The sequence below is a fragment of the Syngnathus floridae genome, chromosome 12 (genome assembly GCF_059516105.1).
Source record: "Syngnathus floridae isolate MCC-2025c chromosome 12, RoL_Sflo_1.0, whole genome shotgun sequence".
NCBI lineage: Eukaryota > Metazoa > Chordata > Actinopteri > Syngnathiformes > Syngnathidae > Syngnathus > Syngnathus floridae.
The window spans coordinates 509,211-535,377 of NC_142424.1; the positions used below are offsets into that span (position 1 = coordinate 509,211).

Sequence of the window (26,167 nt, forward strand, 5' to 3'; positions counted from 1 at the left end):
TCTAATTTTGAATTGTATCCTTTAGTTTCACAATGGATTGGCTAAGACAGTGTGTCCTGTGTCTTCAAAAGAAATAGACACCAATCCATCCGTACTACGTATGCTATTTCTTTTTCAAATGTATGTCTATTCAAAGCATTGACCTCTTAAGAGCATCGGAAAAGGACAAATGCTGTCCAGGGCAGACCACAAGGTTTTGCAGAACATGAGCTTCGCTTCGCTTCGCTTCGCTTCGCTTCGCTTCGTACATCCACGCACGGTGTAACTGATGCCATGCCGTCCGTCCGTCACCGGGTCTCGTCACTCTGAGTGAGCAAAACACTTGTACTTTGCATCCACGGGAGGGCGCTCTAGACTAGTAAATAGAAAATGATTTTGAAAATGGATTTATTTTTAATTCATCTATCGTTGTCTTTATTTATTTTGGTTTTATGATCAATTGGATAAGACAGCATTTGTCACAGATATTTATTTGTCTGTGTACATGTATTTATTTGTTGCACTTATTGATGTCTATATTTATTTCATATTTATTTGTCTTTCTCTCGCTCTCTTGCTTTTTTTCAGTTTTACCATGATAAGACAGAGTATGTATGTATGTCTGTATGTCTGTCTGTCTGTATGTATGTCTGTATGTATGTAATAATTACATAAGCACAATATATCCACTTATTATTTTACAAACAAAAGCAATACGGATCATTCATGGGGCAGGATACAAGGATCACACAAATTCGTTCTTCTTAGAGTCAAAACTCATCAAACTCAAACATATAGTGGAATTGCGGACAGCACAAATACTTTACCAAGCAAAAACTAATCTGTTGCCAACTAATATTCAGAATCTTTTCACTGGAAGGGAAGGGGGTTATAATTTAAGGGGGACGTTTAATTACAGGATAAGCAGGACAGCACGCACAACCCAAAAAAACCCATTCTGTATTTCAATTTGTGGAGTTAAGCTATGGAATACTTTGGAGGGGACGCCCAGGGAATGTTCAAACATCTATCAGTTTGACAAAGATGTAAAGAAGAAATTATTTTTACAAGGCACAGAAATGAGGGTGTGTGTATGAGTATCATGGGGTGCTTAGTATTTATTGATTGACGTGTCTTTGTTGGTTTTGTTTGTCATTGTTTTGTTCATGCTGGTTTTTGTTTTTATTGTGTTTATTTTTATCATTCAGGTATCTTTGTGTTGTATTTGAGGTATGTACGTATGTATGTATGTACATATGTATGTATGTATGTATGTATGTATGTATGTATGTATGTATGTATGTATGTATGTATGTATGTATGTATGTATGTATGTATGTATGTATGTATGTATGTATGTATGTATGTATGTATGTATGTATGTATGTATGTATGTATGTATGGATGGATGGATGGATGGATGGATGGATGGATGGATGGATGGATGGATGGATGGATGGATGGATGGATGGATGGATGGATGGATGGATGGATGGATGGATGGATGGATGGATGGATGGATGGATGGATGTTAAATGTTTGTGTGTGAGATACGTATATGTATGTATTCATATTGTGTAGTTGTCTCGGAATCAGCAGGTGGAAGATAATTTAGTAATTTAGTATTTTGTTGGGATAACTGAGGCAAAAGGATTGATGGCTGAGATTATTAAAAGGGGGTGGGATTAAATCAATGATACTTCTTCCCACTCCTTTTCAGGCATGTGAATATGATTTATGGTTTCTTTGTGGTTCTATCTTCATTGCTACTCTTTTAGTTTGTGTGTATGTATCAAAGTCAAAATCAAAGTCAAAGTCTGCTTTATTGTCTGCTATATTCTTCACATACCAAGACACACAAAAAAAAATCGATAGGACGTTCCCACTATCCCACGGTGACAAGACATAGTACACAATACACATAAACAAGAAGGCACAAACAATGAATAAATAAGAGTGATGAATAAATAATAAATAAACAAATAACACAATACAAAAGAGGAGCAAAAATGGAGCAAGTGCGCAACCAGCAGAAGGTCAGAATATAGCGCAAAAGTACAGGACCTTACACAGCCGAGGGGGAGGAGAGATCAGGATCCTAACAGCCTAGAGAATGAAGCTGTTGGTGAGTCTGGTGGTGGTGCGCGAGGGAGGGACGGAGGGACGGAGGGACGGAGCGCAGGCTCCTGCACCTCTTCCCAGAGGGCAGAAGGTCAAACAGAGGGAGTGAGCGGGGTGACTCACATCACTCACAATCGTGGTTACCTTGCAGGTGGGATGCCAGGTGTAAATGGCCTTCAGGGAGGGGAGTGAAGCACCAATCATCTTACCAGCCGTGTTCACTATGCGCTGCAGGGCATGTGTGTGTGTGTGTGTGTGTGTGTGTGTGTGTGTGTGTGTGTGTGCGTGTGTGTGTCTGTGTGCGTGCGTGCGTGTGCGTGTGTGCGTGTGTCTGGGCTCAATCCCGTAATACAAGCATTTGTGTATAGCAAGGCTTGATCCTTGTTGACATTATTTTGGGATGATTGTTGACATGTTTTTTTTTTGTGATCTGTGAATAAACCGTTTCCCAATAGAATTCGGGTCCTCCCACTTGAATAGTCACGCAGTCAAAGGGTGCAAGAAGTGCAAATCTGCAACATGTGTGCTCACATTCAAAGACAACCTCGGTTCTCTGTTTCCGTTTTACGATGAACTGGCTAAGACGGTATGCATGTATGACAGATATTTGAAAACGATATTTATCTTGAATTATTTTGAAGTTGTTTATTTGGGTCTATGGATTGATCTATCATCGATTGATTTGTCTTTTCTTTCATGCTTTCTTTCTTGACTTCACCCTAACCCGTCCGTCCGTCCGTCCGTCCGTCCGCCCGCCCGTCCGTCCGTCCATCCGTCCGTCCGTCCATCCATCCATCCATCCATCCATCCATCCATCCATCCATCCATCCATCCATCCATCCATCCATCCATCGTCCTCTCAAATGATGACAAAGGTGTTTTGTCATGGACGTCGAGAAAATACCCGCGAGAATTTGGTCGGCCCACTTTTTGTCAAAGGCACTTTGTTTCTTCGTCGGTCGAAGAGCTCACGACGAACGGCGCGGAAATCGATCGGCGAGCGCCAGCATCAGGGCAACTCGTTGGCGGCTTGCAATGAATTCCTTCTGGAACTTGCCTTCCTTTGTCGCGTCATCGTCGTCGTGCTCACAGAGGCTGGGGGCTCGCCACAAAGCCGCGGCGGAGCGCGTCCAATGGGGAAAGGCCAAATGTGCAGAAGGCTCGTCAATTTTCAAAGCGCCTTTGTGGCCTTTGACGCTCGAAACTATACATGCTCGAGATCTGCTCTCTCGTCTTCACATTCGCCGAAGCTATTGAAGAGAGGAAGCGACGATCCAGCCAGCCAGCCAGCCAGCCAGCCAGCCAGCCAGCCAGCCAGCCATCCATCCATCCATCCATCCATCCATCCAGCCAGCCAGCCAGCCAGCCGGCCAGCCAGCCAGCCACCAGATGGACACGTTCCTGCTCCGGCTCCGTTTCCGCCTCCTCCTGCTGCTCCTGCTGCTGCCCCCGGTGGCGCCAGGTGACGCGCGCGAGCCGTGCGACTTTATTTGTCTGATTTGGACGGCTAGTGTTTTGTCTGATGATGATTGAGTTGGCCTCCAAACGCGCTGCTTTGGTGGCCGCCTGAACGCTTGTGCTTTTCCAGATGACTGTCCTGAATGCACTGGCGACCAGGGCGAAGAAAAGCCCTGCAAGTGCAAGCTTGGCAGCACCCTCACGATGAAAGCCGCCACAGCTCAGTCTGTCCAGTGGACGGACCCGAACGGCGACAACATTTCTAGTGGCGGCAGGTACACTGTGGATGCCACCGAGAAAACCCTGAAGCTCGAATCAGTGGAAGGCCGCGATGCCGACAATGTCTACACGGCCTCCTACACAGATTCTGGTTCCCAAACCCAGAAGTTCAAAGTCAAACCTTTGGGTGAGTTTGATGCTGGCCGGCTGGCTGGCTGGCTGGCCGCCAAGCTTTTTGCGAGAAAGCCAAAGAAAATGTGGAAAGATGATCTGATGCTTGAGGGAGGGAGGGAGGGAGGGAGGGAGGGAGGGAGGGAGGGGGCTCGAGGAAAACCAAAGGTGGTGACCAACGGGAGTGGCTTTGCGTGCGTGTCGTCGCCCCAGCATGCCAGCCCGACGAGTCAGTACTTTTTGCTCAGCCAGCCCGACCCGTGTGTGTAACTTGTGTGCCGTCTCTGCTTTTCTGCTTCTGACAGTCGTGTGCGAAACCGACAACGAGGTGTGCAACGCAGCGGTGGGCCAAAACGTCCGATTGAAGGCTGGCGACGATGCCCACACATGGTACTTCAGAAGCGATTCGAAAACAACAACAGGGGGCAACTTGGACATCCTCAACTTGGCTCCGAATGACTTTGGGACGTACGAGGCCAAAGCGAGCGCTGGTGACACCGCTCAGAAGACCATCCCCCTTGCTCTTCCCGGTAGGTTGCATGTCGCCGAGCAGTCTTGCGCTGCTGCCTAACCCTAACTGGAACGCTGTGCTGCGCCGTGCCCGGCCAGCGCCGAAAGTTACCACCACCTTGAAGCCTGGCCGCCAGACTACAAGGTCCCCCGCCTTGAAGGCTGGCCGCCAGGTTGAGGTCAAAGCCAGCAGCGGCCTAGCCAAGATGGGCACCAAATGGAGCCTGGAGTGCGTGGTCACCCAGAACGGCACCGTCATCACCGACGTCACCGTCTTCACCTGGCTCAAGGACGGCATTAACATGATGGGCAAAACCGCCGCCACCGTCGACTTTGCGGCCCTCAAGGCCACGGACGCGGGCACATACGTGTGCGAGGCCGGCAAGGACCAGTCCGCCGGCTACGACTTGAAGTTTAGTGAGTCACTCAGTCAGGGAGGGAGGGAGGGAGGAGTGGCGGCGCGGCCTGGCCTGGCCTGGCCTGGCCTGGCCTGGCCTCCGGCTGACCATGTTTCTTTTCCCCAAGATGGCAGCGGTGCCGTGGCGCCGTCCTTCTTGCTGCTGACGCTGAGCCTGCTGCTTGGCCTCCTGTGCTACTAGATCTTCGGCCGCCAGGTGGGCTCGGCGCACCTGCTCGCCTGCTCCTCGCTGACGGAGCGTGGTTCTTTTTGTCTGTGCACGCAGGTCCGTCCGTCCGTCCGTCCGTCCGTCCCCGGCCGGGAGACCGACGCCAGCTCGCTCGGGGGGCCTGCTGCCGCCGCCGCCGCCGCCGCCGCCACCCGAATAAAGCAGACAACTTTGCATGCTTCAAGTTGAACTAAAAATAAGAGTTTGAAATCGATTAGAATAGGAATAAGCAATGCGTAACGATTTCTTTGATGTGGCGCTTGAATTTGTTTTGCTCCGTGGCGCTGCATTTCTTTCTCGTTTCTTCTGCTTCAGCAACAAATAAAAATGCATTCAATGCGTGCACGTGCGTGTGCTTCCTACTTCGGCCTTCACAGCGTTTTCGGTACTTGGTGGTGTGCTATTACTGCCTAGGCTATCGGCCATTGCATCATGTGAATAAAACACATACACAACGATACAAAAACCCAATGAATTATAGTAAGTTTAAATTGAAGCATGTCGCGGAAGAGGAAAATAAGTGCGTATTTGGGCTCAGTCCCGTAATTCAAACATTTCTGTCTACCAAGGCTTGATCGTTGGCTACAAAAACCCAATGAATTATAGTAAGTTTCAATTGAAGCATGTCGCGGAAGAGGAAAATAAGTGCGTGTTTGGGCTCAGTCCCGTAATTCAAACATTTCTGCCTAGCAAGGCTTGATTGTTGTTGACTGCAATGAGAAGTACAATTGCGCTCACATCATTGGGACTTTAACATTCAAAAGAAAGAGTTACTTCGGAGCGATGAGATGGTATACATAGTTGTCGTGCAAAATTTGAAGTGACCTCTTTGGTTTGACGGCGTTTTCTCATTATGTATTTGTGTGTACTGTTTTTATTGACATTTCCTGGTCTTTCTTTTGAACATTGAATTGGGTGAGACACCGTTTCCTACTTCTTAGTTCTTTATGCATGTACGTACTTTCTGTCCAGCAGGTAGCGCCGTCACTCTGAAGAAGTATTGACAGCACGCAAGCGCAAACATTTTATGGTTGCTCACTCAGCAGTGCAGTGCACTGCTTTGTCATATTTTGTTCGAAATTTGTTAGTGAAGGCAAGAGATTGAACATTTTGGACCTATGGCTTTGGTATGCTTCAATTCCTCTCATTTTAGGGTGCATGATGGTTGTTTATTCATCACAAGACAACCTGCATCCATCCATCCGTCCGTCCATCCATCCATCACAAGACAACGTAAATCCATCCATCACAGGACAACGTGCATCCATCCGTCCGTCCATCACAAGACAACGTAAATCCATCCATCACAAGACAACGTGCATCCGTCCGTCCGTCCGTCCGTCCGTCCGTCCATCCATCCATCCATCCATCCATCCATCCATCCAACACCCGAAGCAGGTCGGTCCAATGAAGTCAGTCGTCAAAACGTCCGCCGCTGTTGTCGTCGAGCAGAAGATGCCAGCGTTCAATCTTCTTGTCTTTGTTCTTCAGACATTCGTACCAGTGCTTCAGGCACTCGCCTTGAGCCTGGATGCCCAGCTGGCAGCCGCCTGCACGCACGATAGCCCGTTAGCTAGGCTTAGCTTCGACACACGTAGACTAACCTACGAGCTCACCGATGAAGTCGTTGGATTTGCCCATGTCGTAATCCCACACGGAAATGTCCAAAGTTTTCTTGGCCAGCTCGCCGTGCTTGATTTCATAACTGAACTCCTGGAAACATCATCACGATGATGTCGTTCGCTCCGCGCTGAGGTTCGTTCGCTAACTCATTGATTCGTTCACTCGTGACTGACCTCGTGGAACTCTGGGTTGAGCGTTTTCTTTTTGATCTGCGTCTTGTTCTTGCCTTTCTTCCCCATGTCCGGCCTCAGACACCTGAATGGATGGATGCAAGAAGTGAGAGTGTGAAGAAACTGCTCCCGCAAAATAGGTGCGTGCGTGCGACAGGCCGTTGTTCGTCGTACACTTTGACAAAGGGGTCCGAGTAGCCGTTGGCGTCCATCGCGGCGAGGTGGGCGCATCGGACCACGCCCACAATCAGGCGGCACTGCTTGCTGTCGTACCTCAGCGACACCAGGACGCGACCTCGCTCCTCGCGCTCCCCGCCCTCGTCCACCTGCACGCATGCACGCACGCACGCGCGCGCACCCGTCCGTCCGTCCGCCCGTCCGTCCTTCGTTGCGCGTCGCGACACAGTTTTACAATCGGCTCTTTCTTACGTCATCCTCGTAGAGCGCCATTCCTCGCGACTGACCTCCGACGACTTTTTTCACCTGCCGGTCAAAATGAGATGGTCGGCTTTTCAAAGAAACTGCGTCCTCTGCTGGTTGCGCCGGGGCACTGCGCCCCTCCGCCGTCGTCTCACCGGCACGACTCTCTCCAAGCACACGTTGAATTTCTTCTTCTGGTCGAAGGCGAGTTTCTTGAGCGCCACTCGCGTCTCCCCGATGAACTCGTTGTGTCCGAACTTGTCCTCGTCGTTCACCGACAGCTTGAAGGACCGACGGCAATGCGACTGTAACCAACCGCAGCTATGCCGTATGCCGCCTGCCTTCAAGATGAAATAAAAAAAACAGCACCGTAAGGTTTTTCGGGTCATCTCGTCAACGGTGATGCCGTGGTAGACCAGAGTCTCGTTCCATGTCGGATTCAGAGTGTTCTTGAGTGTCTTGGTGCGGAGCTTGTTGGACTGCAGCGGCCGGTCGGTCGGTCGGTCGGTCGGCGCAGTCCGTACAAGACACGGCAAAAGTGAATGGCTCCTCGCTAGCATAGCAGCTAGCGTCCATATATGCAGGCGAAGGGCGCGTAGCTAGGTACCTTACTGGCACCCGGCAGCAGCAGGTGCAGCTTGACGTATGGATCCGACAGGCCGTTGGAGTCCATTGGCTTTAAGCCCTGACGCATGTTTTTTTTCACCTTGTGCTAAATTGGTATAAAGCTAAAGTTGTGTCCTTGTGCCCCATTAGCGCATTCATTTCAAATAAAAATGTTAGCATATTTTAAATAACTCATTATTTAGTACAAAGTCTTTTTTGCTCATATTATTTTATTCATCGAAAAATGAATGTAGTTACCATGACTTCATGAAAGTTTTGAAGAGTTTCTTATTTCACGTGACTTTTTGAAATTGCCTCATGTCTTTATTTTGATGAAGAAAATTCTGTTATATTCCATTCATGAATTGGTTGGTTAAAAACACATCCAAAAGTCAAATTGGATCAATTCAGTTTGTTTAAACGTATTTCTATGACATGATTGCCAATGAAATAAACCATTTCATTGCACATCTTTTGAAATGACCAATTATAGGACCGATTCTGATCCGGCACGGTGGACATGAATCAACGAAAGCAGCGCTCACCTGCCAAAGTGTTGCTTTCATTCAGCGCAATGCGAGGCGAGCGAGGCCGACTTCTGCTGCGAGGCGAAACGAGGCGAGCGAGGCCGACTTCTGCTGCGAGGCGAGGCGAGGCGAGGCGAGGCGAGGCGAGGCCGACTGCTGCTGCCGCTGCTGCCGCCGCTGCCGCCGTCTCCTCTTTGCGTCCTACTCGCAGTCTCCTCTTGCTCCTCCTCCGGCTCACTTTGAGCTAACACGTCCTCTCGCATCTCGTCAACGGACCAGACCCCCAGCCGAGATCCCCCAGCCATCTTCGGCCCGACAACCTGTCTGCCCTGTCGCATTGTTGCGATAAAAGTCTTCACTTTTGATTGACAGTGTGGCATGGATGCTTAGGATCTGCGTATGCAACTACATTTAAGGAAAAGCCATTTGAATCCAAATTTGGATCTGCACCTGGTTCCTATCGAACCACGTGACAGTGTCAAATAAAACAGAACAAAATATGTTAAAAGGCTTTTTTAAAAACAATAGGTAAAAATATAGTAAACATCATGAAATATGAATTCAAGCAATGCTTTTTTTGCAAATGTGGATGGCGTAAATGACATGCACCGGGAAAGACTTTTGAGTGGCAGCCCGGGCCGGACCTGCAGCCATTTTTGCACTAATGCCACTGAACACACACGCACGCACACACACACACACACACACACACACACACACACTGCGGGCATGTCACAAGGCATCACGTCACAAGGCACCACGTCACATTTCGGCCGTGGTAGTTACTGGCCAGTTGCTGGCCTGCTCTGGCAAAAGGGACTGAAAGACAAACCTAAGGGAAAAAAAAAAGGTGTCTGTAATGATTTTTAGTATTTCCATCAAATGAATTGCCCCTTTCAGGCAAGATTGTTTGTTAGCTGCGGGCAGCCTTGTCACAGTGCTAAGTGGGTTAGCCACACAATCAGGTTTGATGCTTCACATCTGCTCTGGCTCTTCTCGTCAATCATCGTGAAACACCATTGATTGGTCGCCCTCCGTTTTCCAAATGAAAACTTTTCAGGCAGGCATTGCGCCTGAAATGAAAGACTAACAGGATGCGAAAAAAGCCTCTCATTTTGGTTTGGAGCAACCCACCAAAGAAATTTTGTGAACACAAAGACGTGACTTGATGAGTCAACTTTATTATAGCGTACGACAATATGACTGAGAAAAGTGCAAAAAGACAAACGAAAAGTTCTTTACAAAGTTTTTTCAACGAAAACAAAACACTGCATTTTGGACTCAGCCAAGGGTTAAGTGTCAATTTAAAGCGGCCTGCATTTGGGGCTCGACAAAATTTTGCCTGGAAACTCAAGTAAGACTTTTGAAATCTTAAGCACGTCATTTGCTTTGGTCCACTTATTGGACAAATAAAATCAATAACTCCAAAGCCCAGCAGTGAATGAGCTGGCCGTTTATTCTTACGTTAGCGTGGTTAACTGCAATTTTTCTTGTCGTCGCTTTCTTAAATATTTAGAATAAACTCTGGTTGGTCGTGTGTGTGTGTGTGCGTGTGTATATGGCAAGTCGATATGTTCTATTGTTTCGACGTACATTCTGTTCATGTACAATATAGACCTTCAAAAATAGACTTTAGTTTTCTCCATCAAAGAGTCACAGAAGGCACGTCCGCGAGTCGACGCGCGCTGATCCATCGCGGCGGATGCGGACGGAGCCCGGCCCGGCCCGGCGCCAAGGCGTAGTGAGGAAATCTCCAGGCCACGTTTGAAATGAGTGGATGAGGACAGACGAGAAGAGCGATAGCGCCCCGTTAGCCTAGCGTAGCGCCACCAAAAACTGGAAAGAGTCCAGGGGGTGTCTGCGAGCTCCAGTTAGTTCCACTGACCTACTGCTTCCAAGATCTATTTGGGTTGAGGAGCTTCATTCAGACAAACGTAGAGCTTTGACGCCAACCGCTGGCATCGTGATAACTGGGAAACTTCTGGTGGCCTTTCGGGAGCGACTGCAAACTTCCTTGGTGGGCTAGAAGGAAGGGGGCCTTGGGCTGGATTTCAAGCTAAATGAGGCTAAGCTAGGCTACGCTAACGGGCAGCCATAACGGGCTTCTCGTCACCTCTGGAGGCAACGCAAGGCATTTAGTCACGTGTGGTTGGAACAAAACAGACAACATACGCGGGTCACAAAAAAATTGCTGACGTTGCGCTTTGGGCTGAAAGTTCAGGAGAAGCCTAAAGTGCAGGTGAACGTTATTGGACCTTCTGTAAACTTTGAAATGTTCAAATGTTTCAGTACTTTTTTTTGCGCCGCTTGCGGTTCTCTAAGGAGCAGCCCAATGGCCAAATTCACAACGAGTATCCTCAACTTTTCTTCCAAAGCTCCAATCGCCACAAAATCCCGTGACCGGTGTACAAGATGCGCTTGAGAAAAGAGAGGGGGAGGAAAAAGAGCATTTGCGCCTCATTCCTGACTGGATGAGGACGAGGCTCGCAAAGGCGGCGTGAACGGACATTCGGCGGCGTGAACGTGAGAGGACGCGGGTGGCTTTTGTCTTCAAGGCAGTTGCGGCGAGGTCAAGCATACGATAGTAAGCCAATGGTCAGGACGTCTGACGTGTGGCGCACAACCTTGTCTGCTAACTCTACAAACAGTTCAAAAGAGAGAGAAGAAAACGGGGGTTCGGCTTGGATTCCACACTTGGGTTTGCTAGGCGGGGATTTGGCGTCGCTCGGTGGCCGGCGTGAGCGTGCGTCACAGTGGTTCGGGCTTGGGCTGGAGGCCCAAAAAGCTCTCCCCCCACTCTCTCTCTCTCGCTCTCGCTTTGTTTTTGTTGTACTGTGGTGGCGATATCCCGTCGTGGGCTGAGCCGCTCGGGCGTCAGGGGGTCCTGCGGGAAAAGCGGGTCGCTCACTTTGCGGCCCGATCACCTCTGGCCAAATAGCGCTGTAACTCACGTGGGCGGATCTCATCTGAAGCTTTTCTGCTGCTGCATCAAGCCGACGTTCTCGTACACTCGGGAGTTGTCCTCGCGCATCCTGAGGACACGCCCGTTAACGCCGACCCACCGAGCGAGCGAGCGAGCGAGCGCGTGACCGACAAGTCGTGCTTACTCTGTGCAGGTGGGCGTGGGCAGCGGCGTACACGGAGGAAGCGGACTCTGCTCGCCGCCCGTTAGGTCCGACAGGGAATACTTGATGTTGGTGTACTCGCGACCTTTGATCTTACTTTTCTGGGAAACACCAACAAACAACAAAGGGTGACGAAGGGCGCCTGGAGAACATTCTGTTGTTGGTTTTTTTCCTACGTAGCGCTGTTAGCATGCGGCTGAAGTGAGGGTTCATGATCGAGCGTGTGGCTGGCAAGCACATTGTTGCTGCTGCGGTTAGGCCAAAGTGAGGGCGCCGGTGAGCAGACAAAAGCGGGCGGGCGGGCGGGCGGGCGTCACCTGCTCCTCCACGATGCGCTTCTGGAGCGTTTCAATGTAGTGCTGCACGGCCCTGTAGATGAAGCGGTACTGAGCTTCCGTCTGGACCATTCCGGAGCGCTGAGAACGGACCATCTGGATGCTCTTGGGAACGTCAATGTCGCAATCCACCCCTGGAACGTGCAAGCGCACCGACAAACGTAAGCCCGCGCCAGCGCGCGCGCACCCACACGCACCTTTTTCTCTGATGATGTCGATGAGGATGTCGATGACGATGAAGGTCCCCGTCCGCCCGATCCCTGCGCTGCCGACGTGAGAGTGGCGCAAGTTAGCTAGCTCGCGTGCGGGCCAGGCCGGGCCGGGCCGGGCCGGGCCGCGTTGCCAAACCCAAACCTGCAGTGCACGGCGATGGGCCCGGCGTCCACGATGCTCTCCTGCTTCAGGTTGACCTCTTCCAAAAAATCCAAAACGCCGCCCGGGTCGGCGGGGACGCCGTGATCGGGCCAGGCCTTGAAGTGGTACTGCCAAACCGTGCGCTCCGTGTTGCCCTGTGGCGCAAAGGAGGAGAGAGAGAGAGAGAGAGAGAGAGAGAGAGAGAAAAAAAAGAAAAAAGAAAGACAAATTCAGCCTTTCCCTTTGAAAGGTCGAACGAGGAGAAAATATTGAAGAGGAAGGAAAGTGACCTGTCCCACTTTGGAGAGTTTGAGTTCTCTGAGGATGTAGTCGTGCGCTGACGTTTCTCGGACGTTGCGAACGCGCATGGCGCCGTATTCCTTCAGCGCTGACACGTCAGGCCAGTACTTGACGCATTTACTCTGTGGACAAGCAAAACTAATAAGACGCAAAAGAAAGGAAGGACGGACGGACGGACGGACGGACGGAAGGACGGACGGACAGCCCGGCCCGGCCCGGCATCGTCACCTTGCCCCTCTCCACCTCCTTGGTGGTCATGACGATGACTTGCGAGTTCTCCTGGAACACCATCCTCCAGAAGTCGCTGATAGTGTTCTGCAGGCAGCCCTGCGTGGCGATGTACGACTTCCTCAGCTTGGCGCTGTTGCACTTGCCGTCCTGCACGGGCTGAGCGCCGCACGGCCACAAAGGTCAGCGGGCGCGCAGAGCCAGCGGTGGCGGCGCCGCCGCCGACGACGATTACCGGGCTCGGGGATACCACCACGATGATGTTGGCGTTGATGTAGTCGGAGCCCGGCTCCTCGGGGTCCCCGTCGGTCAGGACCACTCGCGTGTGGTCGACTGGGGACAAAAAGCCAGGTGTGAAGGCCACGAGGCGGACGACGGCGTCCGAGATGCTTACAAGGCAGAATGTTCTTGTATCGGTTCTTGTTCTTGTTCTCGGCCCTCTGGCCCTCCTTGCGGCTGTAGAGCAGCTTGCACTCCTGCTGCTGTAAGGTCTGCGCGGGAGCCAATAGCGGGTCAGACGCTGGCAGAATTCACGGCAGGCTAGGCTCGCCTCGCCTCGCCTCGCCTCGCCTCGCCTCGCCTCGCCTCGCCTCACCTCAAACTCCTCCCAAAAGCCTTGCTTGACTTTGTCCGTGGCCTCCGCCAGCTTGCTCAGCTCCCGTACGCGACTTTCGATTTCGGCCGCATTGATGCGAGTGGTGTTGAGGGGCTGCGGAGGTGGACCGATAACAAAAGCGCTAAGAAAAAGGCCCGCCTCCCCTCCAGGAGCACCTTTTCTTTTTTTCCTTTCTTTTTTTTTTTTTAAGAAGCAACGGTGCTACCTGCTTGAGCTGCAACACAGTGCCGAGGGTCTCCACCATGGGGTTCTTTTTGTAGTGCTCCACCAGGTCTGTGAGGGAGTCAAACTTCTCGCCGCCGCCCACGTCGTACTTCAGGTCGTGCTGGAGAAGGGCGCAACGTTCTAATATTTGTACAAAGGGCCCGAGAGAAGTTACCGCTCTCGAATCGAGGCTGACCTGGCATCGGATCATGACGTGCGTGACTTTGGGCTTGCTGTCGCTGCCGTCCGTCTTGTCGTCGCCCGTGCGCACCGACAGCACAAAGTCTCCGGGGTGGCTCTGGCTCTCCCGCACCAGGAAGCTGCCGTTCTTGCCTTTCTCCGTCAGGAGCTTTTCCGCCTCGCGGCCCGACAGGTGCCCGTGGAACCATCTGCGGGTAGGTACCGAATGAAGTGGCCCGCTTTGCGTACCGACCGGCGGTCGCGCGTCGGTCTCACCTCTCCGACGTCGGGTCGGCGCAGTTGAGCGGGTATTTGAGCTCGATGACGTCGCCGTTCTTCTCCTTGAGCTGCCCGTGGTGCTCCATGTAGTATTGCACCAGCTCGGCCAGCGTGGCGAACTTCTCGCCGCCGTATAGGTCGTAGTAGTCGCCCGTGTTCTGAATCTTGATGTGGGTGACGGCGCCATTCCGTCTGCGCGTTTGGTCAGGAATGCCATTTTTGCAAATGCCGAAAATGCTCTCCCGATTTTGGACCGGACCGACCGATCGATCGATCACTCACTCACCGCACTGAGAGGGTGAAGTCTCCGAGGTTACTCTTGCTGGGTCTTGCCAAGAAGCTGCCGTCCACGCCGCGCGTCAGCAGCAGGTTCTCCGCCTCCACGCCCGTGATATTGGGGTGGAACCACCTGTTGAGACAAACACAGTCTGATCAGCTTTTCTGTCCATCTTCAGGGCCCAGCACTGAGAGCTGTCAGGTTCCGTGATTGGACAAGATTCTCCATGACACATTCCATCCACCTTGTCAGCCTCACAGTTGGGCTATTATGACACACCCGTGTTCACCCCAGCTCGTTTTGCAGCTCGCCTGCTTGAAGGGCGCTTTTCTTCTTGCACATAAAGGCTCATAGTTGCTCTGTGGTTAGCGTTGCCACATAATACTGACATCATGAGCCTCCCTCGGAGTACAGCGTAACGAACGCTAGAACGTCTCGTCGGCAATGAGGAGGAAGCCTTGTGCCATCGATATTTACAACGTGGGGGGTGAATAGGGGTTAGGGTTAGGCTTGAGGTGAATAGTCAACTTGAAGTCACCGGTGGAGTCGAACGTTTCGCGGCGGGCGGTTGAGCGGGCGGGCGGGCGAGCGAGCAGCTCCCCCCGGGCCCCACACAAAACGTCGCTCACATTAGACCCAAAACGTCGGGGGCCACTTGGAGGTTTTTGGCCGACGCGCTGCCCCCCAAAGCTCTCGGTGAAAATAAATGTCGAAAGCTAGGCTAACGCCGGCGGCGGGCGGTGTTTTCCAGGGAAGCGGTTACCTTCGAGATGTCATTTTTTTCCGCTGCTCACTTCCTTCCCTACTTGGCAGCTAGCTGTAGCTTCCCAGCAGCGAGGTGACGAGCCTTCGCGACCGTTTTCCCCTCCAGTTACCGGGAAAAGACGTTCATCGGCTCGTGCCCGGCCAATGTGTGTGCCGAAATCACGACATCGACGAAAAAGTATGGGGAAGTACTGCGTAAAAACTGCTTTTAGGCCCGTCTCGGAGACTTGAGAACAAGTCGATGGTTGGACGTCACCGAACCTGCGACGTACTAAAGGGTACGTTGCTTTCCACACCTGGCATGGCCGCTTAATTGTGTTGCACCACCCCTTTACGTTAAAACAACGGCTCTCGACACATCGGGGCAACGGGAGGTTAAAATGGAAGACTCCTTCCAAGTTCCGTCTGTGCGCATGCGTAGAAAAAGTAATTGCATGTTTTCCAAGCGGACCAAAGAATGTGCAAGATGAGGGGGAAAAAAAAGTATTGCTAATATGAGGTGTATGAGTAAAAATAACATACTTTAATACTAAATAGCTTGACATGATTTTTTTGACTTTATTGTTATTTTCCGGAGGGAAAATGGTGTCTTTGAGGTATGGCATTTATTGGTGTTTCTGTGATGGCTGCAGGTGTTGATTTACTCATCATGTATTACAGTAGTATAAATGCGCTTTTCGCACACGGTTTCATTAAATCACTCATCTTGTGATGTGCACGTCTATCCTCATGTACAGTAACGCTTAAACGTTTAGTCAAACGGAGTGGCACGAGTGCATTTATTCGTGTTGACCTTTATTCAAATCAGCAGATGCTTTTATTTTTTTTCTCCCCTCCATTGATAGTTTCATTGTGAAGCACGTTTAAAGTGTGCGGTAATGTGGTCGTAAGGTAAACCCGTGCGTCTTTACGAATCGCGCTTTCTCTGATCTGACCCTCGCCGCTCACCGTTTAAGCCGTACGTGGCAATCACACGGCGGCCGCAGTTTGCCACTTGGGCTTTTGCACTCCGGCTCCAAATCAGCCGCACGAAATCGAACCCCAGCAGGGAAGACAATTGAGTTCAACTGAGTTGTTTTTGTTTTTCCGAAGTCCAGCAACAATGTTCACCGCATCGGAGCTGGTTGTCCTGCTGGCCGTCCTATCCGCCACGGCGTCCGGCTACTTCGTTAGCATCGACGCCCAGGCCGACGAGTGCTTCTATGAGCGAGTCAACTCCGGCACCAAGATGGGTCTCATGTTCGAGGTCGCCGAGGGCGGCTTCTTGGATATCGACGTGGAGGTGAGACGCCCAAACGAGCGAGCCACTCGCCGGGGCAAGACGTTGGCGTTCGTTGAACCATTGCTAATCTGCGGCAAAGGAGGCGAAGGCCTGGCTGTCCTGCCAGGTCCTGTCAGCCGCGATCTGTTAGCATTAGCGGCGGTGCGACTAACTTGGCTTCGCTTTCGTCAAACTTGATGATGATGATGATGATGATGATGATGTTTCGATTCCTCGCTATAGAGGCAGCGTCTCAATTTTCAAAGTCATTCATTGTTTGCAGGGAAATACAGTAGCCCAAGGTTTCCACATGCAAGCGATCGTTTAGCCACTTGATGGTATTGCAGTGGAAATTGCATTCATTCGTTCGTGTTATGTTATCCAAGTGTGCGTTTTTCTTTCTTTCTTTCTTTCTTTCTTTCTTTCTTTCTTTCTTTCTTTCTTTCTTTCTTTCGAGTGGACGTGTTGGTGATCGTTTCCGTATATTTGTTAGGCTCCAATGTGGACGTCATCCCGCCATATGTTTCTCAGCAACACATGCAAAGCAGTATCATGGGCGTACACGGATGTATCTTATTTATTGATGGCTTATAAACATCATTTTCAAATAGATGAGTTAAGCTGTTTAGTAAATATTCGGAGGTTTCCAAATTTTGGGTACTTTTTTTTTCTTTCCACATTGCTACAAAATCACGCGGCACACTACAAAATATTAAAATAATTAAAAAATGAGGATGCCTTTTTTTTCCTCCCCAGTAGACGTCAAGGATTGTTTCGGTGCAGCTCCGTATAAGTGCACCTTAAGTGCAAGGGTGCTGATTTGTACGTCGACACTTCTCAACCTGTCATGCCTGTTGAGCTCGAGTTGTGGGATCACGGGTAGATCAACTTGAGCAGCGTCTTACAGCATTCCATGTCTGTGCTGCCGCTATCGCGTTCGATTGTCGGATGGCATATGGAATGACTCATGAACGGAATCACGGCTTCCAGATTACCGGGCCGGACGGCAAGCAGATCTACAAGGGCGACCGGGAGTCGAGCGGCAAGTACTCGGTGGCGGCGCACATGGACGGCACCTACAAGTTCTGCTTCAGCAACAAAATGTCCACCATGACGCCCAAGATCGTCATGTTCACCATCGACATCGGCGAGGCGCCCAAAGGCCAGGACATGGAGACGGAAGGTAACAGAGCCCAGTTTTGCTTTTGCTTTTGCTTTTGCAAGCCCCAGTGCTGCTCTTTTCTTCTCACTCATTGCGTTGATTTTTGTTTGGCCGTCTTCTGGACGCCGTCTCCCTCCTTTGCTCCAGGCGGCGGCGGCGTCACTTGGGATGGTAGGCGGATAGAATGTAGACTTTCTCTGTCGTCGCTCACCCGGTGATTCCTAACCGCTGTGCCGCGGCACATTGTGTCATGCTAAGTGATCAAGGTTGGGAAAGTACCGCTCTAACCGTTTGAGTTGTCGTTTGAAGTGAAACGCCACTAATAGTGCACGTTGCAGCGTGTGAGCAATTAGAGTGGTTTGACCTGTCGCACTGCTCGCGGAACACCCCCATCCCCCAGCATTAATGGAGCTCCGGGTTGCGCAGGTTGTCGCTCGTCCTGTCACTCGTGGAGGAAAACGGTGTCGTGCATGTGGAACGCGCCTTCGTGTTGGTGAGCCATGTCGTGACGTGTCTTTGTGCGTGTCCCGTAGCGCACCAAAACAAGCTGGAGGAGATGATCAACGAGCTGGCCGTGGCCATGACGGCCGTCAAGCACGAGCAGGAGTACATGGAGGTCCGCGAGAGGATACACAGAGCCAGTGAGTGCGCACAAAATACACAACACACTCTGTGACGACACATTGTACAAATATTGTTGTCTGATGAAAAATGGAACAAAAACCATGTCACTTACAGACTTGTCTTTCTGCTTTCACCCCCGTCTAGTCAACGACAACACGAACAGCCGAGTGGTGCTGTGGTCCTTCTTCGAGGCTCTCGTCCTGGTGGCCATGACGCTGGGACAGATTTACTACCTGAAGAGATTTTTCGAAGTGCGGCGGGTAGTGTAGTGTAGTGGCGTGGCGTGGCGGCACAACGTGGAGCGAACCCTCGTCCTCCTTGAGACAATTGTTTGCAAAGCAGACTGGCAGTTTTCACCACTTCTGATTTCTCAATTAGGTTGTAAAAAAATGGCCGCAGGATTCTGTAAGTTTTTTTTTTTTTGTTTTTTTTTTAAATATTCTTGTCTTGTTGTTTTTTTTTTTTTTTTATCAGCTTGTCTAATGTGGTTTCATTAGTTTGCCAGTACTGTTTTGTGACATCATCTGCGCATTTTAAATCAAGACAGAAGGCGCTGGAAGTATCAAAGGCGAGTTTTGTCATTTTTGGGCTTGGTGTGTGGTGGTTTGATCTGATTGGCGCTTGCGTTACCGAGGTTATAAAAAGTCAAACGGGCCATTTGAATTGGCAACATTTCTAGCAAATAGTTTAATCTGAGGGGAAAAAAACCCCCCACACGTTTTGTGCTGATCTACTGACTGCTGTGTTCTTTCTGTGGCTGCTTACTACGTTGGGGGATTTTAAATGAATGCGATTGTACAACAGTTGGGACTTATTTTGTCATTGTTTTGGAGCACTTTCACTGAGACGCCCGATTCGACATCCTTTTTTATGTGTTGTTATTTCGGCTCTTTTTCTTAAACGTCCAAAGCCGCCGTGGCTCTCTTGACTTTGGTGGCTGCGTCCTGTGCGTTCAACTGGAAGTGCTCCTAAGCTTTTGTATTCGTAAAAAAACAGCCAAACAACCAACCCTTGGTGTTTGCTCAGGCAGGAAAACTCCTCTGCACTCAGTCTCCCATTTTCAGACTCCGACACTGATGCATCCCTCTGTACAAATGTAGAATGGTTGTTGAAAACAAGCCCCAGGTTTCATAATAAAGCAATTCTAAACCTCATCTGCCTTTTAATCCTGGAAAATGAAGTGTTGTTCCATACACAATCTCCACTAATAGGAAGCAATATGTAAATTAGTATATTGAATTTTAAGAAATATTCTAGAATAGTTAACCAGTACTTATTCCTTATTTTTGTACTGTCTATTGGTCAGTTGAATATTCTAGAATAGTTAACCAGTACTTATTCCTTATTTTTGTACTGTCTATTGGTCAGTTTAATGTGGAATATCCTGACACTGTACACACACCTAATTTTGTATTTTAATTTCTTTCCAAGCCCTTTATCTACCGTGGTTATTCATTTACAAAATAAAATTGGCTTTTTTAGGAGGCGGGTTTAATTCCCACTTTAAATAACGCGCTCCGGTCGAACTAAAAACGTAAACATTGACGCAACCCGGAAGTGTTCTCATCGATAAGACAACGACTTCTCTTTAACGAATTTTAGCTTCAACGCGGGGCAAATTTATTTTGCAGATATTTTAGAAAGAATTATTTTAATCTTTGTAAGTTTGTTTCAAAAACCTACCGCTTTTGTCGAAGCCTTTTCTCCCAACGTGACTCGCAACCCGGAAGTGTAATCTTCTCGTGGCGTAGTACGGAGCGTCGACTGATCACGCGGTGCCACTTTTCGCTAATATGGAAAATACAACCGACGGGACGTGGGAGAGTTTACCTGTTCAATTAAACAATGATATCTTAGAGACGCTCCGCGAGCTCAAATTCACGCACATGACTCCTGTGCAGGTATGTTGAATTAACGCACAACTTGAATAACAAGAGTACAGTACATTCGTTGTTTTGCGTGTGCAGGCTGCCTGTATCCCACTTTTTATGGGCAACAAGGACGTGGCTGCCGAGGCAGTGAGTGACCCGTTTTTCTAAAAAATAAACACATCCAAATGGAGTATGTTGGTTGTCCATGATCTACCCATCCGTCTTTCTAGATGTCTGTCAGGAAAGTTGCGTTACAGCTGTTTGTGTGTGTGTGTGTGTGTGTGTGTGTGTGTGTGTGTGTGTGTGTGTGTGTGTGTGTGTGTGTGTGTGTGTGTGTCTTGTTCTGATCGGGCGTGACGTGTGAAGGTAACCGGGAGTGGGAAGACACTGGCGTTCGTCATTCCCGTCCTGGAGTTTCTGCTCAAGAGAGAGGAGAAGCTGAAGAAGATGCAGGTGTGTTTTGCCACCCGTTGAGGCTACTCGCCGGTTAGGCTGAAGATACCAAAGCTTGACCTTTAATAACATGTTTGCAGTTTTTAATCTGAAATTCACATCTTCAGTTTCCATGGCAACGATCCCAGCAACGTGATCCTTGCTCACGGGTTCCTATGCTTTCCATGTATGTTCTTGGACACGTAGGTGGGTGCGCTGGTGGTCACACCCACGCGCGAGTTGGCCGCGCAGATCAGCCAAGTGATCGGACACTTTCTTCAAAAGTTTCCGCAGTTCACGTAAGACGACCCGTTACCCAGGTGAAAGGAAGCGGTCGTCGTAGCCGACGAGTTTCCGTCTCGTTTGTCTCCAGGCAGATGCTGATGATCGGAGGCAACAACCCGATGGAGGATGTCGAAAAGTTCAAAGAAAGCGGGTAAAGGCAGACGCCGATGTGGCCAGGGCTGAAGAATTTTCAACAAATCAAGGGCGGCAACGGTTTCGGTGTTGCAGGGCCAACATCGTGGTGGCCACCCCCGGCCGCCTGGAGGACATGTTCCGCAGGAAGGGGGACGGCGTGGACCTGGCCGCCTCGGTCAAGAGTCTGGACGTGCTGGTCCTGGACGAGGCCGACAGACTTCTGGACATGGGCTTTGAGAACAGGTAAAGGCGACGTTCACCGAAACTCTTTGGCTTCACTTGGCCGCTAACGCGCTCTTGCTAACGATGGCGTTTTCCCGGCAGTCTGAACGCCATCCTGAGCTTCCTGCCGAAGCAGCGGCGCACGGGCCTGTTCTCGGCCACGCAGACCCAGGAGCTGGAGAAACTGGTCCGCGCTGGACTCAGGAACCCGGTCCGCATCGTGGTCAAGGAGAAGGGCGCGGCCGCTGACGGCGCCGCCCGCAGGACGCCCTCCAGACTGTGCAACTATTATACGGTCGGTCGTCATCAGACGGGCCCGCGAGCGTCTGGCACGTGCCCGCCGCTCACGTTGGCTGCGCTTCAGGTGTGTCGCGCCGAGGACAAGTTCAACCAGCTGGTGGCGTTTCTACGGCAACACAAACACCAGAAGCAGCTCGTCTTCTTCAGGTGCCATCTTTCTTCTGATCTGGCTCCTCCTTTAGTCTTTCCCTATTCCTTCCTCCTCTTCGTCCGCGTCCACCTTGTGCACCTCCCGCTTAATGTTCCCGATCTTCTTTCTCTTCCCTGCCCGCGCTCTTCTTCTTCCTGGTCCTCCTCAGCACGTGCGCCTGCGTGGAGTACTTTGGCCGCGCTCTGGAGACTCTGGTGAAGAAGGTCCCCGTCCACTGCATCCACGGCAAGATGAAAGACAAGCGCAACAAAATCTTCGCCGACTTCCGAGCTGTCAAAAGGTGAGCGACCGTCCGCTCGGCCGTCCGTAAGTGGAAGCCTCACGCCGGCCGGCCGGCGCCGTCGTCGCAGTGGCATCCTGGTGTGCACGGACGTGATGGCGCGGGGCGTCGACATCCCCGACGTCAACTGGGTGCTGCAGTACGACCCCCCCAGCAGCGCCAGGTCAGTGGCCGTCCCGCGTGACCTCTCCGCGGCCGCCAGCGAGTCGGCCTAACGTCGGCGCCTTCTTCCCAGCGCTTTTGTGCACCGCTGCGGTCGCACGGCGCGCATCGGTAACCGTGGCAACGCCTTGGTCTTCCTGCTGCCCATGGAGGAGTCCTACGTCAACTTCCTGTCCATCAACCAGAAGGTGAGCTCCAGTCGTTTTTTCCCTTCACAACAAATACAAATGGGAACGTTTCCTCCCGCAGTGCCCGCTGCAAAAAATGCCCGCTGTGAGCGATGTGGTGGACGTGATGGCCAAAGTGAAAGCGCTGGCGCAGGCGGACCGCGCCGTCTTCGAAAAGGGCATGAAGGCCTTCGTGTCGTACGTGCAGGCCTACGCCAAGCACGAGTGCAGCCTCATCTTCAGGGTTAAAGGTCAAATCTTCAACATTAACAACAAGCTTGTTTTTGTTTTTGTTTGTTTGTTTGTTTTGAGCACGTTCTTTGCCCCCAGTAGATTTGGACTTTCCCTCGTTGGCTCGCGGCTTCGCGCTCCTTCGCCTGCCCAAGATGCCGGAACTGCGCGGGAAGAGCTTCCCCGACTTCCAGCCGGCAGCGTTGGACACAGACACCATTCGCTTCAAGGACAAACAACGCGAGAAGCTGCGGCAGAAGAAGCTGGCAGAGCTCAAGTTGAGGCGGCTGGACGGCGACGAGACGAAAGCCAAGAAAAGTACCAGCAACCAAGCGTGGTCCAAACAGAAGGCCAAGAAGGACAGACGCAAGATGAAGGCCGCCAAGAGAAAACGAGCACAGGTGAGAGCCAGATTGACACAGAGAATCGTTTTGCACACAGGTGAGAGCCAGATTGACACAGAGAATCGTTTTGCACACCTACCAACGTCGCGGCGCGTCTCGTCCCGTCCCGTCCCGTCCCTGTCCTTAGGGCTCAGACGACGAGCGAGACATGGAGGAGCTCCTGAAGGACACTCGTCTGCTGAAGAAACTGAAGAAGGGGCAAATCCGCGAGGACGACTTTGAACGAGAGCTCACCGGTGGGGCGGAACATTAAAGACATTTCTTTTTATTGACGTTTCATAAATAGAGCTTGATGAGCTCGTCGCTGACGGCCGAAGGCGTGAGCACGCCCAGGTCGGTGAAGAGCAGCGTGATGAGGGAGGGTGGCGTGTAGTCCACCAGGGGGTGCTCCTCCGATAGGTTGGAGCTACTTTTCAACGTGTCCGCCTTGTACTGACAAAACACACACGCGGGCGGGCGGGGGCATGGGCACAGTTTGCCATATTTTTCGGGCCACAATAAAAAGAGTCATTTTCCACAGTGTTCCCGGGTCATCTCACCTTGAACTGGTCAGGCACGTCCTGCTGGTTGAGCGGGTAGAGGCGCACAAACTTGAAGCTCTCGGCCACCACGTAGAAGGCTTTGTTGTGGGCTTTGGCGCACGCCGCCATCTGGTAGGTGCCGATCTGCGGGGGGGGGGGGCTCACGTCAAAAAAGGAAGGAAGTCAAGACGCAAGGTGGGTGGCAAACCTTGTTGATGATGCCGCCGCTCTCCACCACGCCTTCAGCACCTACAATGACTTGATCCACCTTCTCCAAGATGTACCTAACGCACGAGACACGAGAAAAGTAGAAAGGCTTCCCTGACAAAATAACACAAAGGCTTTTTTCTCACCCCACGGCAGCGTCCAGGATGATGGTGACGGGAACGTTGAGTTTTCTCAGGTGCTTGGCCATCAGTCGCCTTTTTTTACAAGAGTGACGATGAGAAGAAAAAGTGCCAGGATGGGTGGCGGCAACTCACCCGGCGCCATCGGGCTGCGACTCTGTGACAAAGACGGAGAAACGTTTCTTCTCGGCCGCCGCCTTCTCCAGCACCTTGAGGACTACCCGCGAGTATGAGTGCGTCAGGATTTTCTGTCCCGCGATAGACAGGTGGGTCACACGTCGTAGATCCACCAATGTTTGCTCCTTTGCGGTGCGAGTGCGACACTTACGGCTCCGTCCTTGATGAAGGTGTGACACAGCTTGGCCACTTTGCCCCTAGACATGGAGATCTTGTCCACAAACAGCTGCCCGCGCTCCTCCATCACTTTCTTGCAGCGCGACAATTCCTGCCAAACGTTGCCATGGCGACAGCAAAACAACGCCGGTTAATATCCACGCGTCGGGTGTGCGTGTTGAAGGTTGCTTGGCGTCCCACCTGGTGCTCGAGCGACGTGAGACTGATGAAGCGCAGGAAGAGCTCGCCGCCCGACGACACGGCCACCGACGAGTCCACGCTGGTCAGGCGGTCGGTGGCCCACGTCAGGTTCTCCCTCAGGCCCAGAAGGGTCTCGCCTGAAGGTCACAAGGTCGTCAGTAATAACGGCAGCAAGAGCACGAGCACAAGCACCCAGGTGAGCTCGCCTCGCCTTCATCTCGCTTGAGAAACTCCAGCAGCGTGCGGATGGCGGCCACGGCCGAAGCCACGTCGGGGTCCTGCCTCAGCTGGCTGCAAAAGTACTCCAACAGCTCTGCGCAACAAAATGATTTCGTTTCTACCAAGTACTGCATGGTGTTGCCGTTTCTCTAGCTTGTAAAAAGAAGAGCATCACATGCAGTCAATAACATCGGAAGTTCTCAATTTGGAGGAGGGTGCTTGGAGATTTTTCTGCGCGCTCACATTCCGCCCAAACCAAAACACCAACTGACACGTGCAAAATAACAGCAGAAAATGACAAGGCACGCACGCGACGCCATAAACACGTTGTATCCACCACCCACCCAAGACTCCAGCGTCCCTCTCAGTTCTTCGCTTACCTTGTTCATTCATGCTGCCACGGTTCCCTTCTCTGGATGCCAACAGTTGATCGTGGTTGCAACTCCAAGTGCTTGCGACTCCCTCGAGTCAAATCAGCAAAGCGGCGACCGAATATTTTCGGCGTCCGCTCGGAAACGTGATGTGCTTTGCGTGGGCAACTTTTGGATGTCGCTTCAGCTCTTCGCTGCGAGTTGACGTGTCGCACAACGATGACGTCGGATGCGGTCTTCTCTTCCTCGAACGGCAGTTGATTCAGATGGTTTATGCGAGTCAACTACTTATCGCCACCTTTTGGACTGGAGCCGCTTCGTAATTTGAAAAAGGACAAGCGTGTTTTTTCGAATTTTAAGGCGCTTTTTTTTTTTTAAATAGACAGTTGGATAAACATTCAGCTACCAAAGTCATCGCTGTGTCAACGTTTCACAATAAGTGCATTTGTGAGTTAGCTGAGACTAAATGTTGATTATTTCCGCTTCGTGACATTTTTGGATGGGCAGTGAGAATTTTTAATGTGTCTTGGCTCTCCGCGGGTAGGAAAAGACGGAGATGAACAATAAGAATGCAAGGAAACAACGGTAGCACAATCCCTTGACAGCAACATGTTTAATCATTTACAATATGGGGGATGACAATAATCGCAGCACAAATGACAGGAGTGGGGAGAATGAAGTGGCGGGGGTCCACTGCTCTATCTCGGCGGTGGTCTGCTCAAACTTTGGGCCCAATTTGAAGCACGTCGGTCCATGTTTGTTATTTAGTTCGGTGGTGGATAAGTGAGTGAAGTCCAAGCAGGCAGGATGATGTCCACTTCAGCCTCTGCAAACCGGTGTCCCCATTATTCCTCCTTGCTCTCGTAGTTGTGTTTGATGTGTTTCCATAGTTTCTAGCATAAAACACAAAATGTTACGAATAATTAGGTTCAATTTGACAGCACAGGCGATGCTAGCTTAGCTAACGCCGAGCAGCTCTTCGCCCTCTGACTGCAAGGTCAGGATAAAAGCACAAATTCCGCACGGGTAAAGCGTCTTACCCCGCGATTCATTTGCTCAAAGATCGCGTCTCCGCCTTGGTCAAATATTCGCTCGAAGAAGACAGCGCCGACCATGATGGTTACGGCGAAAGTGGACGTTCTCCTGAAGAGCAGATTGTACACGGACTTCGCCAGCGCCATGTTGACAGTGGAGTGATGCATTTGCGCTTGCGCGGTGACTCGTTTCCGCTACGACAAACATAGAGGTTAATTTCAGTTGGCAGCAGGGGGCGCCACAGTGCAGAACCCAATTTGGCCACCCCTGATCGAAAGGGATGGATTCATCTGCTTCATTTTTAGTCGACAAACTCGGACATAATCAGAATGCCTGCCGTGTTTAAGTAGTGGGGCATAT

The 26,167-nt window shown here is 51.0% G+C and overlaps 7 protein-coding genes across 11 annotated transcripts; 3 read left to right on the forward strand and 4 right to left on the reverse strand.

Moving 5' to 3' along the window:
• Positions 1-2,663: 2,663 nt before the first annotated feature.
• LOC148389252 (uncharacterized) lies at positions 2,664-5,429 on the forward strand. Of its 2 annotated transcripts, none has more exons than XM_088392860.1 (7): positions 2,664-2,686; positions 3,351-3,562; positions 3,689-3,964; positions 4,254-4,478; positions 4,558-4,875; positions 4,984-5,072; positions 5,146-5,429. In XM_088392860.1, the coding sequence occupies exons 2-6, from the start codon at positions 3,490-3,492 to the stop codon at positions 5,055-5,057; spliced, it is 966 nt and encodes a 321-aa protein (XP_088248986.1). In that variant the 5' UTR covers positions 2,664-2,686; positions 3,351-3,489; the 3' UTR covers positions 5,058-5,072; positions 5,146-5,429. The 2 variants fall into 2 exon arrangements, with proteins under 2 accessions (XP_088248986.1, XP_088248985.1); XM_088392859.1 differs by having other exon boundaries at positions 2,665-2,686; positions 5,142-5,429.
• A 130-nt stretch (positions 5,430-5,559) lies between these two features.
• Positions 5,560-7,970, reverse strand: rph3aa (rabphilin 3A homolog (mouse), a). Its single transcript, XM_088392598.1, has 8 exons — positions 7,910-7,970; positions 7,667-7,686; positions 7,453-7,578; positions 7,307-7,360; positions 7,052-7,203; positions 6,881-6,962; positions 6,701-6,797; positions 5,560-6,634 (listed from the first exon to the last, which is right to left on the reverse strand). The coding sequence occupies exons 1-8, from the start codon at positions 7,968-7,970 to the stop codon at positions 6,498-6,500; spliced, it is 729 nt and encodes a 242-aa protein (XP_088248724.1). The 3' UTR covers positions 5,560-6,497.
• A 1,621-nt stretch (positions 7,971-9,591) lies between these two features.
• ptpn11a (protein tyrosine phosphatase non-receptor type 11a) lies at positions 9,592-15,403 on the reverse strand. The gene is made up of 16 exons (XM_088392858.1): positions 15,092-15,403; positions 14,338-14,460; positions 14,049-14,243; positions 13,789-13,981; positions 13,594-13,713; positions 13,368-13,481; positions 13,167-13,263; positions 13,008-13,105; positions 12,773-12,931; positions 12,535-12,666; positions 12,245-12,399; positions 12,088-12,155; positions 11,873-12,024; positions 11,538-11,656; positions 11,382-11,462; positions 9,592-11,314 (listed from the first exon to the last, which is right to left on the reverse strand). Exons 1-15 carry the CDS (start codon positions 15,103-15,105, stop codon positions 11,393-11,395), a joined length of 1,809 nt encoding a protein of 602 aa, XP_088248984.1. The 5' UTR covers positions 15,106-15,403; the 3' UTR covers positions 9,592-11,314; positions 11,382-11,392.
• A 621-nt stretch (positions 15,404-16,024) lies between these two features.
• Positions 16,025-19,294, forward strand: tmed2 (transmembrane p24 trafficking protein 2). Its single transcript, XM_088392862.1, has 4 exons — positions 16,025-16,375; positions 17,345-17,537; positions 18,050-18,157; positions 18,285-19,294. The coding sequence occupies exons 1-4, from the start codon at positions 16,196-16,198 to the stop codon at positions 18,407-18,409; spliced, it is 606 nt and encodes a 201-aa protein (XP_088248988.1). The 5' UTR covers positions 16,025-16,195; the 3' UTR covers positions 18,410-19,294.
• A 404-nt stretch (positions 19,295-19,698) lies between these two features.
• On the forward strand, positions 19,699-23,302 carry ddx55 (DEAD (Asp-Glu-Ala-Asp) box polypeptide 55). Of its 4 annotated transcripts, XM_088392855.1 has the most exons (14): positions 19,702-20,041; positions 20,108-20,158; positions 20,378-20,464; positions 20,651-20,742; positions 20,817-20,879; positions 20,957-21,106; positions 21,188-21,380; positions 21,450-21,532; positions 21,685-21,816; positions 21,887-21,979; positions 22,052-22,166; positions 22,228-22,396; positions 22,479-22,777; positions 22,908-23,302. In XM_088392855.1, exons 1-14 carry the CDS (start codon positions 19,934-19,936, stop codon positions 23,031-23,033), a joined length of 1,761 nt encoding a protein of 586 aa, XP_088248981.1. In that variant the 5' UTR covers positions 19,702-19,933; the 3' UTR covers positions 23,034-23,302. The 4 variants fall into 4 exon arrangements, with proteins under 4 accessions (XP_088248979.1, XP_088248982.1, XP_088248981.1 ...); XM_088392853.1 differs by having other exon boundaries at positions 19,699-20,041; positions 21,188-21,532; XM_088392856.1 differs by lacking the exon at positions 20,108-20,158 and having other exon boundaries at positions 19,700-20,041.
• Positions 23,030-25,010, reverse strand: eif2b1 (eukaryotic translation initiation factor 2B, subunit 1 alpha). Its single transcript, XM_088392861.1, has 9 exons — positions 24,782-25,010; positions 24,389-24,495; positions 24,183-24,314; positions 23,977-24,093; positions 23,784-23,896; positions 23,655-23,723; positions 23,510-23,585; positions 23,320-23,445; positions 23,030-23,212 (listed from the first exon to the last, which is right to left on the reverse strand). The coding sequence occupies exons 1-9, from the start codon at positions 24,792-24,794 to the stop codon at positions 23,057-23,059; spliced, it is 909 nt and encodes a 302-aa protein (XP_088248987.1). The 5' UTR covers positions 24,795-25,010; the 3' UTR covers positions 23,030-23,056.
• A 360-nt stretch (positions 25,011-25,370) lies between these two features.
• On the reverse strand, positions 25,371-25,990 carry uqcr10 (ubiquinol-cytochrome c reductase, complex III subunit X). The gene is made up of 2 exons (XM_088392864.1): positions 25,813-25,990; positions 25,371-25,665 (listed from the first exon to the last, which is right to left on the reverse strand). Exons 1-2 carry the CDS (start codon positions 25,972-25,974, stop codon positions 25,618-25,620), a joined length of 210 nt encoding a protein of 69 aa, XP_088248990.1. The 5' UTR covers positions 25,975-25,990; the 3' UTR covers positions 25,371-25,617.
• Between the last annotated feature and the right edge of the window lie 177 nt (positions 25,991-26,167).